This window comes from Glycine soja, chromosome 16 (genome assembly GCF_004193775.1).
Source record: "Glycine soja cultivar W05 chromosome 16, ASM419377v2, whole genome shotgun sequence".
NCBI classification, from domain to species: Eukaryota; Viridiplantae; Streptophyta; class Magnoliopsida; order Fabales; family Fabaceae; genus Glycine; species Glycine soja.
In genome coordinates, this window is record NC_041017.1 from 5,872,784 (window position 1) to 5,891,964 (window position 19,181).

Genomic DNA, 19,181 nt, shown 5'->3' on the forward strand with positions numbered 1-19,181 from the left:
TTATTCTTTACTAATCACATATTTGTGAACTACAGATTCAGGATGATGGTGAAATATATGCAACAATCAACCGGAGGGATCGATGAAATGGTGAGATTTTGAGAGGAGCAAGATGTATGCTTCTGATTTTTAGAGGGATGAAATGGTGGTATTTATAAATTTCACCCATAGCAGTCAATCGCAAATGAAGACACAGGCTAACTAGAAAAATATTATAGTGGGATTGCGTACATTGGGATGACTGATATTTTGAAGTTCTAAAAAACACTTGGTTTTTTTTTTTTTTTTCTCCTTAAGAATTTAACACAATATTAAAAGATATACAATGCTCTCACTTCCTATTCACCTAAGTGAGCTAGACCCCCTTATCTTAACATAGATTATACTACAAATATATGCTGAAAAAAATTATAAAAAAAACTAAAATGGGCAAAGAATACAGTAAAACATATTACTACACACATATTTTACTTCAGAGACCGCAACATGTTACTAACGTGCGGTTTTTTTAAGCTTAACTAGTGGTTGGTTTAAGTCTTTAGCATGCAATTAGAAATTTTTTTCTGTCCATTGTATTTCTACAAGGCTAGAGTAGGATTATCTCTCGTATTGGATAATTATGGTCTAGACATAATAAAAATACTACATACAGAAAAACTCATTTGCCAGCAATCTTTGTGATTTCCTTTATATGTTGTTCTGTTCCAGGTTTTTTTGTTAAATGGTCAAATGAATGACTCCAGATACCTCAAACGCATGCAGGCCCATGTTATTGACACTTCCTTTTTCATCTTCTCACCTTTCACATTTTTTTATTTTTTGTTAAATTATTTATATCCTCTCTTCACATCCCCTTTCCCTACTCTTTAGACGCCCCCTCAACCTCACTTTCTCATCTTCAAACATCTTTCCTTTTCTTCTACAAACAATGCTATTTTTTATTTATCTTCTATTTCCTTCTCTATGCTAGTTTTTGCGCTTTCATTGCTTCTTCTCTGACAGCAATTCGTTTTATTTTTTATTTGTTGTGTTGATTTAACGGAAAATAATTTTCATTGAGCATGTTGAAAATATTTTGTCACGAAATAAAACATAATGGAAACCATATTTCGTTAAGTGTATTTTTGTAAAGAAAAACAAAAAAGGCAGAAGTGCAAATATCAAACAGGGAGTTTCAATATCATGGGGCACATGTATGCTAAAGTGGGCCAAGAATGCAGTAAAACGTAAATGCTACACATTTTTTGGATTTTTATATTAGGAAACAAAATATTTGTTAGTATTTTTATCGACAAATGTTAATTCTTACTATTTTTAGTTCATGTTAGCAAGAGAATTTGAACCCCCCCTAACATTTCCCCTTCATCACTAGATCAGCCTTACATCTCCACAAAATATTAATTAGTAACTGTAAGACGGTTAGGCCAGGAGAAAACAGAAGAAATTGGAGCACAGGAAATGAATCTGAATACAAAGTAAACTTCAGGTTTAAGTACATTTAAACCTTAAAAGAAAAAATGACTAACATTCCCAACAAATGCTCAAAAATAAAATAGCAGATCAATAGCCGCACGGTACATGTACAAAGCAATTTTCTGAAAATGTGGGAAAGGCAACACAAAAAATACACTCAAACGTTTCTCGGGCAAATTTTGGCTTCTACCTAATTCGTATATGTAAAATGAGAAAATTTTTTTACAAAGAATACACTCGTACATTTCTCGGAAAGCCATGGAAAAGAAAAACCAAAAGACCAAAAGAAAATAGTTAATTAACTTCAGTAGTTCGATCCTTGCAGATCATATGCCACTCCTGTAGTACTGCTGCTTGAAGAGCTTGATGTTCAGCTTCCTCAGCAGTTAGTTTCGATAGAGTTGATGGCCCCTTTGGTTTCTCGTCTTCTTCACCATCTTTCTTTTCTTTATTATTGTCATATTCCTCCTCTTCATCTTCGTCATCAGATTTTGGAGTCTTGGGTCGTGGTTGGGCTGCCTTCAACAAGGCTATCCTTTCCATTGATATGCGAAGCCTCTCGGCTGCAGCTACCTTCACTTCATCTTCAGGCATATATTCCGCTCCACCATCAGTAAGGTCATCCAACCAACCCTGAAGGTCTGATCCGATCTCCTTGGTAATAGATGAATCGGATGCACGAACCACAAACTTGCACAGCATGGTTGTAGTCTCATCACCTAAGTCCACATTTCTACTCACTTCACTAGCACCAAAAATCATCATGCCCAAGAAGCCACCATGCCAAGTTTTGGCAGCATAACACATCTAGTCCGGTAAAGGGGGGAGAAAAAGGGAAGAGTTAGTAAATTCATTCTATGCAACTAGATGCATAAATCCCTACAGTAGTCCTCGCTTTTCAGTTTTTTATCGTATTTTACATTGGCTAAGTTTCTCTTTCTTTAGGTATGAATTTACTGCTTCTGTCCAAGTAGAAACAGTCAGGTAAAAGCATAAAAGGGAGAGATTGAATAGTAATACCACTAGATTTAAGAAAACAAGGTGATTCCAGGAATGAAACATAACATATCCTTTAACTATTTTAGAATTCAGAGAGGTAGAGATGATAATAAATACACACCTCAAACCCTGCCACTGTGCGGATAATATGTGAACAAACTTTGTGGAATGGTTTGGAAGACAAGGATTTCAGTCCACTTAAGAAAGGAGATGCACCATACTGCTGGGCTGCAGTAGCCTTAAAGCCACTTCCTTCATATGTATATGTGCCAGTATATTCTACAATAGCTGGCAAACTGGGCCACAGTCGGAAAAACTCAACAGGTGATATTTGGTGTGGCAAAAGAAGCTCAGTCAATGGAATTTTATATGGCTGACATCTCAAAATCACAGGTTCACCTAATTCAGGCCTTAGGCTTCTCTTCTGTCTCATGATTTGAGGATCCTCCTCGGCATAGTCACCTTCATAGTCTCTGACAGCACTACTACCATAGAATGGGTAATACAATACTTGAACCCAAAGGGCACATCTTTCAAAGTGGGAAACACCAACTGTCACACTGCACAACACTGGATCCTGAGAATGGAACACCATTATCAGGAACATGGATCCAGAATCTATTTTAAAAAAAAGAATGATAAAGAACTGCTGTGTGAAGAGAGAATGCAACATTTGTCATGTACAACTGTAAAAAGCAAATAATTAGCATAAAATTTAATACAATCCAGCACAATTATCATAAAAAGTTCAAGGTTCCATTCTTAAAATTATCAGGTAATAGTACTTAAAAGGTTGCCAATAGAGGAAGATATACAAAAGACATAATAAATATTGATATATGCAAGTGGTAACATCTAAATAACAATCATGGTCAGCATTGCAAAACTATGCTCAACAGAGACAGCATGAAATTTATTTTATAAAAACTACAATTATCAGACAGAGGCGTGAAAAAACACTACACGGAAGGTAGAAGTCCTCCAAAAAGGAAAAGTACAAAAATACTACTATTAGGATGAGTGTCATTTTCAAAAGATATTGGTTCTTTTTTACATTTATGTTTGATAGAACACCCTCTGGTTCCCATATCCTAACACATTTTTATGTTAAGCTGGCAACATTTTCAGGATGCAATGAAGGTGCTGATCTCTCAACGATTAAATTCACAAAATAGACTACTATAATCCTTTTGTAAAAAATTCCATTAACATCATTGCAACCCTTTTCCTAGTTATTTTGTGCCTTTGTTTCACTTAATCAAATGTAATGCCTTTTGTCCTCAATGAGCACTATGTCCCAACCCAAACAAACCCCCTCATAAATCTTAATTTCAATTTCCTTCTTTTTATCTAATAACATTCAGCTGCAAGTTCCAACTAATTCAATTATTCTGATGAACCTAACAAATTGAGTCTGATTGGTCCAGCTTTTTTTGAACTTATAAGTTACTTTAAAGCTAAAGTTAAAAAATGAGCTTTAAAAATTAGGCTATAGCTGTTTGGATGTTTTTTATTTTTTTCTTAAAAGTTAATTTTAGGTTAAAAGCTGTTTGAATATTTTTCATCTATTAGACAAGAAATAACAATGAAGCTCCATTTTCGTATCAGATCCCATAAGAGATATACAGACTCTGCACATTGTTTTTGTGTGTATCCTTACATTCTAAATTTTTAGAATTATAAAAAATAATGGGAACCAATTTTTTTTTAAAAAAAGAAATACAAAAGTGCATGTTAGAGTGGTAACTAGAGAATTAAATATCTAAAACTTTTGTCAAGGGGGTCTAGCTTAGTTGGTTGAGTAAAGTGCGTGAGTTATTGTAAATCCCCTGACACAATTTCAATTCCCACGGATCAAGAAAAATTTCTAAAACTTTTGGTATATTATGAACTTAAACAAAAGTTCTAAATATTCATTAATATTGATTTACTATGAACTCGAGTGACATTTGCTAGCTCACCACAATCAGGACAGAAGAATTCATTCTTGAGGAGTGAGTATACCGAAAATAAAACAATGGTAGCACTGTCATGACCCCCTCAACTTTGCATTGTACCCGCTGAGTGTTGAATCTATTTTTTATTTGTTTTAATTTCAGTTTCATCTTCACTGAATTTGGGGATCGAAGAGAGGTTTTGTAGATATAGTTTCAATTTTTCTTTATAAAAAAGCTACATTTTTTTTTCAAGAGCTTTTATTAAAAACTGTTTTGCCCAGCTTTTATTAAGAACTTTTTGGCCCAGCTTTTATTAAGAACTTTTTGGCCCAGCTTTTTACTTATAAGGAGAAATTAAGCTGGGCAAACACACTCTAAATGTATTGTGAAGGTGTCAAAAGTCCACTGGATCAGCACATTTAGGCTGGAAAATATTTTGGAGCAGGCCATATTTCCATAGGTCCAATAAAATTGGGCCGGTCAATATGGTTGGCCCAAATCAAGTAGGCTGGGTTTAATTCATTTAAGTGTCAAATAGGCCCAGCTGATCAAGCATTCCTTGACACCTGCCTAAAATCCATGCATGATATGATCCTACTCAGAAGTACAGACATAGAAATCTAAAGTCTAAACTGTCTTGGACATGTAATTTGTAAAACAAAAGGATGGTAAAATAGCTGGGAAGATGCCAATGCAAATAGCCATCTCAAATTGAAATGGAATATGCACTTTAGAGGAGAAGCAACCTGTGAAACAAGACCACGCAATTGCCGCACAGCTTGAGAAGAGCCATCCATATAATATAATGCACCTGATAATCCCACGCGTACATCCACCCGATTTAATTCAAGCTCAGTTAAGTTTAAGACCTGAAACATTTTCATTTATAATATATGAGAAACACTGAGATAGGAACAATGGTTGTTTGAAATAAAAAAAGTGCCAAAAACAAATAATATACTTTATCATGTGTTTTAAACTTCATATGATACTATTGAGCAATTCTGGCAATGCATTTTAATTTCTTCGGTAATAGACAATAGATAAAAATCTAAGGTGTTAATCGTTGATATCGTTATTTTTTTTTTAAGAAACTACAAATTAGGAAGCTACAGCATGCCAAAATACGATAATTAGCATTAATTCGTTGTATTGAGAACAGAAAGCTGAACAGATCTTTCGCTTATTGAATCAGTAAAATGTACAAAATGGTGATGAGCTTCTGTGTATGCAATCTATTTATAATGCAGAAACTACATCTAATGTTAGTGCCCGTGGTGACAGTTACAACTGTCATTGAGCAGTTGTAACTGCCTTACACCAGATAACAGCTGACAGTAAAACTAAAGCACACAAGTATTAAAGAGAAAAGGCATTTCTCTTACACATTGGAACATTAGTTTTTGCAAAATTACAAAGTTGTAATTATAGAAACAATAGTACATGAAAATGTCACAAGCAAAATCTAAATGGCCTAGTATGAAAGAAAATAAATAAATTGAGGCATTAACCTTCAAATGCAGAGTGATCCTCCCATCACTTGCATCAGCCAAATGATAACCTTCAACATAGCAAGGATCACTGCTTCCAGTCAAAGTAATTGCATTTGGAGGAACCTTCAGTAAAGTAGAATCAACTCCTTTTGTGAGTAAAAGGGTTAGTTCACTGGGGTCAGGTCTCCATAACTCTAGAATAGCCTTGTGAACCAATCCTTCCAACTTTCTATCCTGAGCAGCAGATGCTTCATAAAACTGAACAGTTAATTTGTGGTGGCTAAATGGGTAATCCCCTCTAGCTTCTGTTACCCCTGCCCACCTGAGTATAAAAATAATATAAGATTAAAATCACATATCACGTAATGAATTCAATTGATGATTTGATAATGATTATGAACATTGTTAACATTGGAAATGGCCATTAGGCACCAATGTATTCTGAAACAAGGAAGAAATTGGCAAGTGATAGAGACTGGGCAAAAGAATCTCAAAATGTAGACTTTAATTGCAAAAGCAGGATCGTCTAATGTGAAGGAGAAAGAATTACAATCCTAGAATGTAAAAGCCTCTCAGGATCATGTAAAAATCCTGCCCTCTCAAGATTGTATAAATGTTGCCTTTCTATTTACCAAAATTCCCTGATACCCCTCATTGACACTCTCCATCTTTATACAACCTTCTCTACAGGGACCAATGACAGCATGAAAAACTAAATTAACAATGCACAGCCAGCAGTTATGAATATAAACTTGAACAATATTCTCACTTATTGTCTTGATGACTTGTAGCATATTTGATTCTTTGCAATATCAAACGACATTGATGCTTGCTGACAGAATCAGCCAAAGGATTGTTCCTAAACTCTTCAAGCTCTTTGGTAAGTAACTGACCAGCCCTAGGGTGGCGTGATCCCAGCCGTTGAGCAGATATTAGAACTGCCTGTACATCTTGAACTCTATTTGTTGTTTCTGCAGTTGAATCGACATTGAAAAGAACCTTGTGAATATTTGATATAATGACATTAAGAGGATCATCTGGGTCGTCTGCTAGGAGTGGATCCAATCCTTCTATATCTATGTGCTCTGCAATAGCCCAAATAAGGCGGGCCAACATTCTTGGTGTATTAACCTGTTAAGTTCACAAACATTAACACGCAACATTCAAGCGTGTGAGAAAAATCCATTTTTATTATATTTATACAAGTCTAACAAAGTTCAAGTGTTTAAGGAAACTAAATCAAATAGAAATTGATTTATAAAAATGAAAAAATAAAAAAGGGTGTAAAGTAACAAATGTACAAGGGGCAAGAAGCCCATAAATAAATATTTCACAATTTCAATACGCATCTTTAAATTTCAACGCCTAATATATATATATATATGGGATTTGCTAATATACACACTCCATTTTTAAAGTTGGAGTGCATTAGCAACCTACACCAAAATATGTAGGACAAAAAACCATTATTTATTTTAAGGACAATACAGTAATTCAATGTGTAGTTTACTTTAAAATTAAAACAAATTGTTTCTGTCCCCACTCTCCTATCTCAACTATTAATGGTTTTTCAGTTTTTTTTCACTCCACCGAAGACTTATTTTCCGGTGTCGCAGCTCAATGCGCATCTGTAGCCAAGACATTTCCCGGAGCCTTGCATGTGTTCTTCAGTAACTCCACAAGCCGCAGCAGCCAACTCCCTGAGTGCCTCCGCTCTGGGTCTGGAGCTGCCTCGACCGCCTCCCCGAGGCACAACGCAATGTGGATCTGACTTGGAGCATTGGTATCCTGCTCCTGCTTCAATGCATCCATTAGTGGTTGTAGGAACAGCGACTGTGTGATCGGCAAGGACATTACAGTGGTGACGTCGATGCAAGCAGATAGTACAGCAGAGTTGAAAGTTGCTTAAAGCAAGTTACATTATCATTGGGATCTTATTCTTATATGTAAATTGCCCCTTGTACATTTGTTAACGTACACATATATAGGGATTTCCTAACGTACACACCTTTGTTTTGTTTTTTTAGTATGAGTGTATTAGCAAGCTATAACTAGATATTCTCTTAAAATACATCGATGGTGCAGTTTGCTAATGCACTCATACTAAAAATCAAGAATGTGTACGTTTGCAAATCCCTATATATATAATCATTATTGTTATATCACACATAGTTGCATAATAGATAATTTCTGCTCATGTAAAACGTAGAAGACTTGCAAGGTATCTTCAAACAAGGTAAGAGATAATTCAGTACACCATGGAGGTGAGTAACTGGCCCATGACAGTGACAATTCACCTCCATCAACTACCATATTTCATTATTGATTTTAAAAGAATTAAGATGGATGTTTTAATTGAGAGTAACAACAGCTACAATGGAAAGCATAGGAAGTAAATTACATGCAAGGTAAAGTTGAAGGGTTTTCCTTGGAATTTTAAGCTTAAAAAATATTTCAATAATAATAAAAATCACAGTTTGGAAGGTACAGTCCACATACATGCAATTGTCAGAATAAGAAATTTTATTGAATTTAAGATATAAAAGTTTGAGTACCTCATGCAAGTCCTTCACAAGTTCACGTTGCAAGTTTTGCAATCTAGTTTCATTCAAAATTTGGTCCTGAGAAGCTCCATCTTTGACTCTTTTTACCCCACCCCGAGTATCATATATGTAACATAGCCTAACAAGCAACTTCAAGTAGCAGTCAACCGCGTAGGTGCGGCCGTCGCAATCCCATTTAACACAAGGCCGACAAACTTCCACTACTTCCAAAGCAGGTTCAGTCCAGTTTAATGCACCATAACCAGTTCCATATGCCAAAGCTCCAATGACCCTACTCTCCATGCCCGTGTTATTTTGTTCAGGCAATGGAAGAGACAGCTGAAAGCAACTTTCCACCAGCGATGCAACTAGCTCCTCCCTAAATATACTTTTACTTGTAATGCTATTAAGATCATCATTCACTCTGGCATCCTCAAAAAGGGAAGCTATATCCGTTCCGGGAAGAGGTTTCTGCCCTCTTCGTACACTTTCCTTGGCGAATAGATGTACACAAAGAGCCGTTCTACATATACATGCTAGAGCATACATTCGATCTGATTCTGCTCTCAGGTTTTTAACCATTAAAAGTAACCTCTTGAACAGTGATACCTACAAGTAGACATTGCCATTTATACATAATAAGCACTGCTATATAAAGCACAAGCAATTTTGTCAAGCCAAACATCCAATGTTACATTAATACAATCTAGAATCACACAAGATACAGAACAAGTACATTTTAACCGCAAGATTGCACGACAACAATCGACCCTAAAGTGTAGGAATTCAAAGGCTCTGTCTTGACTAGTGAAAGATATTTGGGTTAGACTAGTGAAATTTTAATGCTATTCATAAATTAAGGCAAATCAAATACTGCTTAAAACATTAGGATAAGCACAAGAACAATCAAACTTTTATAGAAACTCTCTGATCTAACTTCTCAGAATCTGAGGTGTAGAAATTGATTTTAACTTATAGAAGAAGTTCCATTCATTTTACTTTTTATTCTTCTTCTAAAAGTGTTTATAGATAAGTTTACTTAAACAGAACCAGACCAATGAACCTTGATGCTATTAATAGTTCATAGGCTAAAGTCTAGAAATTCTAATGGTATCCATACTAATTCATACATAGGCTAAAAAGTCTAGAAATTCGAAGGCTCCATCTTACTAGTGAAACACATTTGGGTTAGACTAGTGAAATTTCAAAGATATTCATAACCTATAGGCTAACAAACTACCATTTAAAACACTAGGATAAGCATTAGACTACCGAGGATGACAATTAACCCTAAATCATGAATTCATGGATGTGAATAAATAAACAACACTGGGGGTATCCTCACCTGCATGTGAAGATCAAGGAGATGCAAATTGGTGACAACCGCCCTAACAATGCTCTCCCTAGCAGAAGCAAAGTCCAGCCGATCCCACAACGTCAGAATCGCAATGATCGATTGCGAGGCCCATTCAGGCTTCCCACCAGGCACATCAGCCAGATACAGCATATTGATCCCAACCTCATAGATCAACGCTGGCTCCAACGACGAAACAAGGAACGGCGCCAGGTGAGTGACCACATCCGAAACCCCAACAAGCTTCTCCGCGTGGGAATCAACCTCAGCACCCGCGGCATTGGATGATGCAGAGGAAGAAGCCGCCTTGGAGAGTTTTCGAATGACCTCGACGCCACCGGAGGCCACGGCCTTGACGGAGTACACGACGGGGAACACGGTGGTGCGGAAATTCTCAACGGGGAGGATCAAGGAGCGCGCCATGAGGGCGCGGCGCTTCCTCCAGACGAAGTCCACCATGGAAGAGACCCAGTTGGAGCGGATCGCGAGGGAGTTTTCGGAATCGACGAGTTTGTCGCCGGCGAGCTTGCTCATGCGTTTGGAGCTGAATTCCTGGAAGAGGCGGCCGACGGATTCGAATGCGACCTTGGAAACGGCGTCGGAGCGGTCGAGCATGTTGGACCCCACGCGGGCCCACCAGGCGGAGACGCGGTCGAGGAGGTTGACGTTGTTTTCGCAGAGGGTGACGAGGTCGTCGCGGGCGAGGACGCAGCCAAGGGTTTCAGTGGCGGAGAAGCGGAGGGAGTCGCTGGGGGAGTCGAAGCAGTCGGAGATTTCCTTGTTGCAGTCGGAGATGAGTTTGGCGAGGCGGTAGGAGGGGATGGCGGCGAGGATGGAGACGGCGGCGGCGGCGACGTCGGGGTCGGGGAAGTGGAGGTCGGTGCGGATGCCGCCGCAGACGGTCTCCCAGAGGTCGGGGGTGAGGCGGGTGGAGCGGATGAGGTCGAAGGCGAGCTTCTTGCAGACGGCGGAGGCGGGGGCGGCGACGATTTCCTCGACGGCAGTCTTGGCAATGACGGCGATGTCGCGACCGGCGGCGGACTGCTGGAGGGCCTGGAGGAGGGCGCCGGACTGGCGGAGGGCGTCGTTGGAGCGGAGGTCGGCTTGGATCTGGGCGAAGAGGATGTCCATTGTGCTGATGGCTTCAGAGTTGAAAGTGGAAATGAGAGTGGGGGTTTTATGGAATCATCATCTCTTGTTTTGGTTAGTGAGGATATTGTGCAGTTGCCACTGCTATAGCTAATGGCTTAATAATTATATCACCTTTCATAAGAAATGATATCTTGCCGAGGGTATTTGAGAAAATTCCTAGAAATTAATACAATTGTAAGTGATCATATTATATTGTTTTGTAATTAAGGGGAAAAGAAAACATACCATTTATTTCTTATATAGAGGTATGTAGGAACAAATTTAGTTATATACACAAATGCCACTGACATGTAATGTGACAAGTACACATCATGAATAACATGACAACACTAAAATTTAGATTTTGCACTGCATTGTTGATGCACATGCTTCACTAATTGATATTAATTTAATATTTATTATTATTATTATTATTATTATTATTATATGAAACATTTTGAACTTGAAAAATCAAGATGCTTTCACAATTTGGAGAAGTGGAAAAGCTTTCATCTACATCTTCCATCACAAAAAAAGAACAAGCGAAGCTGGACATGGCAGGGACTTAACAGCGGACTGCAACACTAGGTATGCTTAAATATGGATTAACACAACATAAGCAACCAAAGATTGATAGCAAAAGACTCTGCTGCCAATTTCCATTAACATAGATATGCTTAAAACATAACTGGGAATCTTCAGTGTTAATATATAGTCCACCAACTCCCTTAAATGAACTCCATCCAACCATTTATCAATCCAAAGAGAAACTTCACCTTTGCCCACTCTTACTGCAAAGCCATTTTTTAACAACAACATAGCTTTGATGATGAAACCCCATGTATATGAGCTTACTTGAACCAAATCCTCATGAAATAAAGCTTGACTTCCCAAATACTTGTGGGTGAGCACTTGAACCCAAAGCTTATTTCTATCATGCAGTAACAACCATACATGCTTACCCAACAATGCCACATTAGCCTCTATCGCGCTTCAAACACTGAGACCTCCTTGAATTTTAGGGAGTCAAGGTTTTTCAATTAACCCAATGTGATGTGGTTTCCCCCAAATAAACCCACACACAATAGAATCCACGTGGTCACACACTTCTTCGGGCAACCAAAGATTTTGCATAGAGTAAATGGGAATAGATGTAAGGATGGACTTAACCTAAGTCACATGACCAGCTCTCCTAAGAAGCTTTTGTTTCCAACCAGCCAAGCATTCTATCAAGAATATAAGCAAAATCACTCTTCTTAACCCTTTTAGTCAACAAAGGAAATCACAGGTATTTCCTAGGATTTATAGAATGCAGAAAACCAATAAACTTCGAGAAGTTGTTGATATTCAAATTAGCCATGCACATTGCAGGAGCACATAAATCTAGACTTGAAAGTACTAACCTTCAACCCTAAAGCATGGAAGAACTCATGTAAAACTTGTTCCACAAGTCTGACTTGGGAAAAGGTTGTCTTGCTAAAAAAAGAGACAATCATCGGCCTTTGGGGGCATGCTTGGTGACTTGAATAGGATGCCACAAATTATCATCAACTTTCTGTTGAATCAATAGCTAATTTCTCTATGCACAAAAGAAACAAATAAGGGAAAAATGGATCCTTTCGTCTCTAACCTCTCTTAGGTGTAAAATTCTCTTGTTGCTCATTGTTCCACTTCAAGGAGAGATTAGTTCCTATTGTACAATTCATAATTAAGTGAACAATCCGAGGAAAGAAACCAAATTCCATAAGGGTCAAACCAAGAAAGTTCCAATCAACTCTGTCATATGCTTTCTAAAAATCAATTTTAAATAAAATATAACATTGCTTGCCTTTTTTTTCTTCTTATGTATGAAGTGCACAATCTACTAAGCTATTAAGGAGTTATCGACAATGCTTCTGTTAGGAATGAAAATACTCTGCAAAGGTCAAATAATAGAATCTAGAAAATGTCGAATGTGGCTAAAAAACACCTAGGAAATGACCTTAACTAAAACATTAAAAACAATAACAGGATGGAAGCCTTTAAGGCTCATAGGATTATCCACTTTAAGAATGGGAATTGTAACACCCTTGATTATTGACATCTCAGTAGTTCACACTCTATGATACTTCATACGGTGACACTTCACTCAATTTTCTTGTTGGTTAGAACCCTTCATAGGTAGTCCTTTTCGAGACCTGAAAAATTTGTTTCAGCTACTTTCATGATTACTAATTGTCCTCACAAACCAACATGAGACATTTTAGTATGCTTTATCCTTAGTCACATGCTTTCTAGGAAACTTCCCAAAATGTCACTTATCCTATAACTACTCTAAGCTAAATACGTTTAACTATGAAGTTCTTAATTGATAGGCTATCGAAAAATAAATGCATCTTGTTGGCATAAGTAATACCAATTAATTCTTTTAAGTCTTTCTCAATTGTATAGTTTCATACTTGTACAACCTTTGGATCCCTCTCATTTTGGTGTGATTCGCATTGGGTGTTACAAGAATAATAAGGGCATCAAATAAACTTGAATTAATGTTATCGATAAAGAAGGCCTGAGCAACAATTTCCCAAACATCATGAGCGACAATGTCCTACTAGTTTTGATAGAAACAAGTTTGGAAGCCATCAAGGGCTTTATAAAGATTCATTGAAAAGATTGCATTCTTCACCTCCAACAAGTTAACATTATGCATTAGACCAAACCTAACTCAAATATCAAGAGTTGGAATAGATCTCAAATGAAGGCAATTAAGGTTGCAATTTTTTGTATTTTGAACAACATTTTGGAGAAAGACAAAGTTTCCCTCTTCAAGATGTCCTCATCAAAAACCCAAATATTGCTAATGTTTTAACTTGTAAATTTATTCTTGTGTTTCCTAATGATCATCTGAGTGTGAAAGGATTTGGTATTTCAGTTGCCATGCCTTACCTAACTTTTTTGAGACTTTTTGAACCATAGAAGTTCATCTTGAGAAAGAGTTTGAAAATATCACTACTAAAAAAAGATCTTTTTACGACGGTTAATAAGTGTATTCAACGACGATTATCAACCGTCATTGTTTAAAATGCCGTTAAAATGAAATCAGTTTTTACGACAGTTATTATCTAATAACCGTCTTTAAATGTAGGAACCTTTCAAAGACGGTTATTAACTAATAACCGTCCTTGTATGCTGTGTCAAAATTTACATTCAAAAACGGTTATTTGCTAATAACTGTCTTTGAACTGTGTGTTAGAATAGACATTTAAAGACGATTATTAGTTAATAATCGTCTTTGAAAAGTGTGTCAAATTTTATAATCAAAGACGGTTATTAGCAAATAACCGTCTTTAAATGTTGTGTCAAAATAGACATTTAAAGATGGTTATTTGATAATAATCGTCTTTGAATGACCGTCTTTGAATGTTGTACCAAATTTTAGATGAAATAGTTAATGTAATTTAAGTTAACAGATGTTGAGAAAAAAAAAAAATTAAGTTAACAGATAAAAAAACTTAAAAAATATATGCACCAAACAATTATAATAGTGTGTTCATTCTAATAGCTCACAAGTTATTTTTACTGTGTTATAAACTAATTTGACCAAAATAAACTACAAAATTACCTATTAAAATATTTAACCCTTAGTACTACCATTCCAGTATCATTGTAATCAAGCTCAACTGCTCGAGTTGTATATATCAATTAAATTACAAATTTATTAATTACTTTTATCTTTGAACAAAGTTCTTCTTAGTAAAGAACGAGGGCAGCATCCACAACCTGATAAGGAGAGAACAACAAGCAATTAAATAGCATTCCAAATGAAAATAGCATTAAAAAAGAGAAAATGTAAACAAATAATAAGAAACCAAATATTTTTAAAAAAATCAGCAATTCCACAAAATATTTTTAAATAATAGTAATATTAAAACAATAATAAGAAAACGGAATAAAATAATTAGCAGTTCCACGAAATATTTTGCATGAAGAACTTCTATAATTTATATGGAGTTGGTTTAAATTTTATGACCATTTTTTATTAACAAATAAATATATATGCATGTTACAAAATTAAAATTCTGGAAAGACATCAAAATAAAATTAAATTTTATTATAAAGCATAAATATTTTTAATTAGTAATTTAATTTTCACATTACATAAAATAAAATAATGTTATTTTAAATAAATAAAATGGATAAGAGATAAATATCTTTGATATCAATAATTAAAAGTATTAGATGCCAACAAAGGTTAGTCTTCTTCATAAATATTGATCGAACTCATATCTCACAATAACATAGTTTGAATATACATTAAAAAAATAACATGATTGAAATATGTTGTTAAAAAAAAAGATAAATTGAAAGAGAAAAAATGGTTAAAAAAAGTCTCTCCAAAAAAATCATTTTTTATAGAACAAACAATACTAGTCAATAATAACCCATTCAGTTATTTTTTCCTGTAGTAGAATTTGGTCCACCAAACAATATATTTCAAACACCTTTTGGTCAACAATGAATTGTTATAAATTTTTTATACTTAAATTCAATACTTACTAATAATAATTAAAAAAAAAATCAAACTTCTTTTGTAAGTATCTTATGAGAAATCATGAATCACTACGTGACATATAATGATTAATTAGTAGATGAATTAGGATAATATGTCCCAAAAAAGTTTTTTAGTTCATTTCATGACGTATAAATCAAATATTATTATTTTTTTCTTATAAATTAATTTTTTTTTCTTCTTAATGCTTGCAAATTGAAAGGTTAAATACGTACATATCATTAAGGCACTATTTCCTCTCCCTAAGTTTTTCATTAAGGAAAGGGAGAGAGAGAGTATCCAGCCAATAATCACACACATACAACTAGTTATATAATAAATAATTGTATTCTAATTTTCGAAAACAATAATTTAATTGCAGAAAAAAGGAAATAAGCACCAAAAGGCAGTAATAGGAAGTAGGAAGGAGAAGGATTTGATTTGAGTATGCACAGTGGAATGGGTTTTGGGTCAGTCAAAAAGCGCAATCATAAGCATCACGTTCATGACCACAAAATCACTAATTTAATCTGATTAATTTATCACCTTTTTTTCTTTTGATTTTTTTAATCTTGAAGATCAAATTATGAATATCTCACAATGAATTTAGCTATTTATTCAAAATAAAATAAAATGAGTCATGCATGTCAAGAGTGATATATTCCTACCATAAAAAAAGAGTGATATATTCCTAAGATAATTAGTTTTTAGTAACTAAATATTTTAAGATTTTTATTTTTAGTCTTTAAATTTTTTAGTCCCTAAAACTTAATAATAATTAAATTAAATTATTAATTAAAATATTAAAATTACATAATTATTATTCAAATACTTTTAAAGAAAATTATTTGTTAACAAGAGAATGAGTTAACTTCCACATGTACAAATTTAATTTAATTATAAAAAGGAAACATGAAAGGTAGAATACCAACATCATCTCAGGAGCCTTTGTCAAACCAACAAGACGAGGAAGTTGCAGAGTTCCTAATCCAGGAATTATTCTAAGCTGAAGTTCAGGCAAGCCTGGCTAAGCAGTTGGGGTTATTGCATGCCTATATGAAAAAAAGAATTGGTAATATTTTGTAAAAATTTATAAGGAAAAATTTATTCTCCTAATCAATTGGTAATGCGTACCATTGCAAATTCTAAGCCTCCACCCAAGGCTAGGCCATCCATGGCAGCAACCAATGGTTTCCAAGCTGCTGAGAAATGAAGCAAATAGATTTAACATAGCACAAAATGAAAAATGAATGGGAAATAAAAAATTTCATAAAAACAAACGTAAGATTCAGTTATGATGCTGTGGTTACAAGCTACCTGGCCAAGAAATCTATATATTTTCCACTGTCCAGTGCCAAACAATGGTACCACTTTCAATATCAAATGTTTCCTAATTACTAAGTCTATATTGGTAAATTGAGAAAACTTAAGTGTCGTCCCTTCCCAGTTATTTGAAAAATCTTCAAAGCTTAGACTCTGTCCAATTAAAAAGCAAATTGCAATACCTGTAACAATAATTGCCATAACAAATAATCTCTAAAATAGTATGAACAATTGCAATACCTGTAACACTAACAATATGTTTGATTCCCTTTTCTCTTTATAAAAAAAAAACTGTTTTCTAAAACAACTCTAAAAATAAATTTATTATCTCAAATCTGTTAAGTTTTGAAAATTGTTTTCAAGACTAGTATTTTAAAAACAAAAACAACAGAAACAGCATGAAGATGTTTTCTCATCCTCTGGTTTTGCTTTCTTCAAGTTCCTTTGTTCAACTGCTCAGAAGACATCTTTTAGAAGAAATAAATATGCTCAAGGGACACACTTTCAAATATAATGAGGGGACAAACAAAATTTGGAGAGCATAATACTGTTTTTAAAAGATAATAAACAAACAAGGCCGGGGTATCAATCCAAAACGTGAGTGACTGCGACATGTTGTTACTTATGTGATTAGACATTACAAAGATACCATACCACATATTTTTCATATACTAATGTACCACAAAGATAACTCATCCCTGGCTTCTAAAAAATTCTTTCCCTATCATTATTGTCTACCACAAAGATAAGACCTTTTGTATTCTGAAAGTAGTGTCTCCACAATGGTGGAATCTGCACAGAATTTGGCATATAATCAGATTAAAGTAGTTTGAATAGCATCTGCAGGAATGTTATCATATACTAATGTACCCATATATAATACTCTAGCAAATAAATTTGTAAAGCAACGGATTTCAAATGGAGCTCAAATACTTAACAAGCAAACACTCAAAGCTTCATCCCTAATTAATAAATTAAGATGTGACCAGAAAATCATAAATACCTTGTCCTGTCCTCCCACATCCCAGACGGTGAAGCTAACATTTTTGTACTCAACAGTCTACACATTGAAGCCTAATCCATCGAAGGTATATGTACAAAATAATCATATTGGAATCGTTAAAATTAAAAGATAACTATATATATATATATATATATATATATATATAGGTTTTTTAAATAATCATGTGACCACTAACTGTACAAGTACAAGATTAGAGTCTTAATCTGCGTAGAAGACACGTGATAATATAACTAGTACGAATTCAAGTAGCACCACGCAGAACTTCCAAAATTCAATATGTTTAATGCCAAAAGAGTTAGGAATTGCTTATAAACGAAAACGATGGTTTAAAGAATGCATGGAAAAATACGGTGACAAGTTGGAACCTATTGTGGGTATTGTAGTGACTATTTCTCCAAGTTTCAGTTTGTAGAGTATTGTTGGTTTCCCAGCAGCATCAAGACCACCCATCAGAATCCTCATTTCTTTCCTTGCATAAAACAATCTCAATAACGGTGACACCGTCAAACCCATTGTTGCCTCTAGTTCAACCAATATTTAAGCTGAAAAAACAACCTAAAAGTAAAACCGTGGAAAATGAAAAAGAAAATTTACTTAAAATTTTTTCATACCAAAAAATAGAACCCTTGGAATTCTTTTCTGTTTTTTCTTTTTGCAAACTATGATGAAAGAAGAGGAGGCTATGACTACCTGAAAAAATGTAATTTTTTTGTGGAGAAGCAGGGGAAACTTAAAACTTAATCTCTTGTTGAGAAGCAGGGGAAAAAATTGTAACTGGTTCCAGGTTGCAGCACCTCTGACGTTATCCTGCGAAAACAACAACAACAAGAACATCAAAACATAAAAATCAAATCACAAAACACACCAATAAGACACGTTAACCGCAACGGAAGCAGAAAAAGTAGTACCAACAGGAAGTTCCGACGAAGGTGTTTCTGGAGCGCTAGCGGTCGTCGGGGAAGTTTCGACGAAGGTGTTTCTGGAGCGCTAGCGGTCGCCGGTGTCGAACATGCAAGCGAAGACGCCGAAGTTAGCGAGCTTGACCTTGTCGTTATCATCGAGGAGAATATTCTCAGCCTTGACATCGCGGTGAATGTGGCCGTGTCGGTGGAGATACTCCAACACCTTGAGAGTCCCCTTGAGGATAGATCCGATGGTGGCCTCTTCGAATCCCTTGGGATAAGCGGCCTTCACGAGGTGCAGGCAGGAGCCTTCGCGGTGAATCTTAAGGCTTCAGACTCTTGGTCTTCTTTGGTTTCTTCAGTCACCGCATCGCTGGTTCTGCTCATTTTTCGAGGTCGAGGGGTTGTGCGTGTGAATGCCAAAGGACACAGCGTGTGGACTGTGAGATAATGTGGACCGTGAGACTACGACGGGCT

General features: G+C 35.5%; 1 protein-coding gene and 1 pseudogene across 1 annotated transcript; both read right to left on the bottom strand.

Annotated features, from left to right (window-relative positions):
• Window positions 1–1,444: 1,444 nt before the first annotated feature.
• Window positions 1,445–11,046, bottom strand: LOC114389678 (protein TPLATE-like). Its single transcript, XM_028350412.1, has 7 exons — window positions 9,791–11,046; window positions 8,458–9,054; window positions 6,672–7,033; window positions 5,921–6,224; window positions 5,156–5,278; window positions 2,594–3,049; window positions 1,445–2,280 (listed from the first exon to the last, which is right to left on the bottom strand). Exons 1-7 carry the CDS (start codon window positions 10,928–10,930, stop codon window positions 1,768–1,770), a joined length of 3,495 nt encoding a protein of 1,164 aa, XP_028206213.1. The 5' UTR covers window positions 10,931–11,046; the 3' UTR covers window positions 1,445–1,767.
• Window positions 11,047–14,450: 3,404 nt separating this feature from the next.
• LOC114390361 lies at window positions 14,451–19,145 on the bottom strand (annotated as a pseudogene).
• Between the last annotated feature and the right edge of the window lie 36 nt (window positions 19,146–19,181).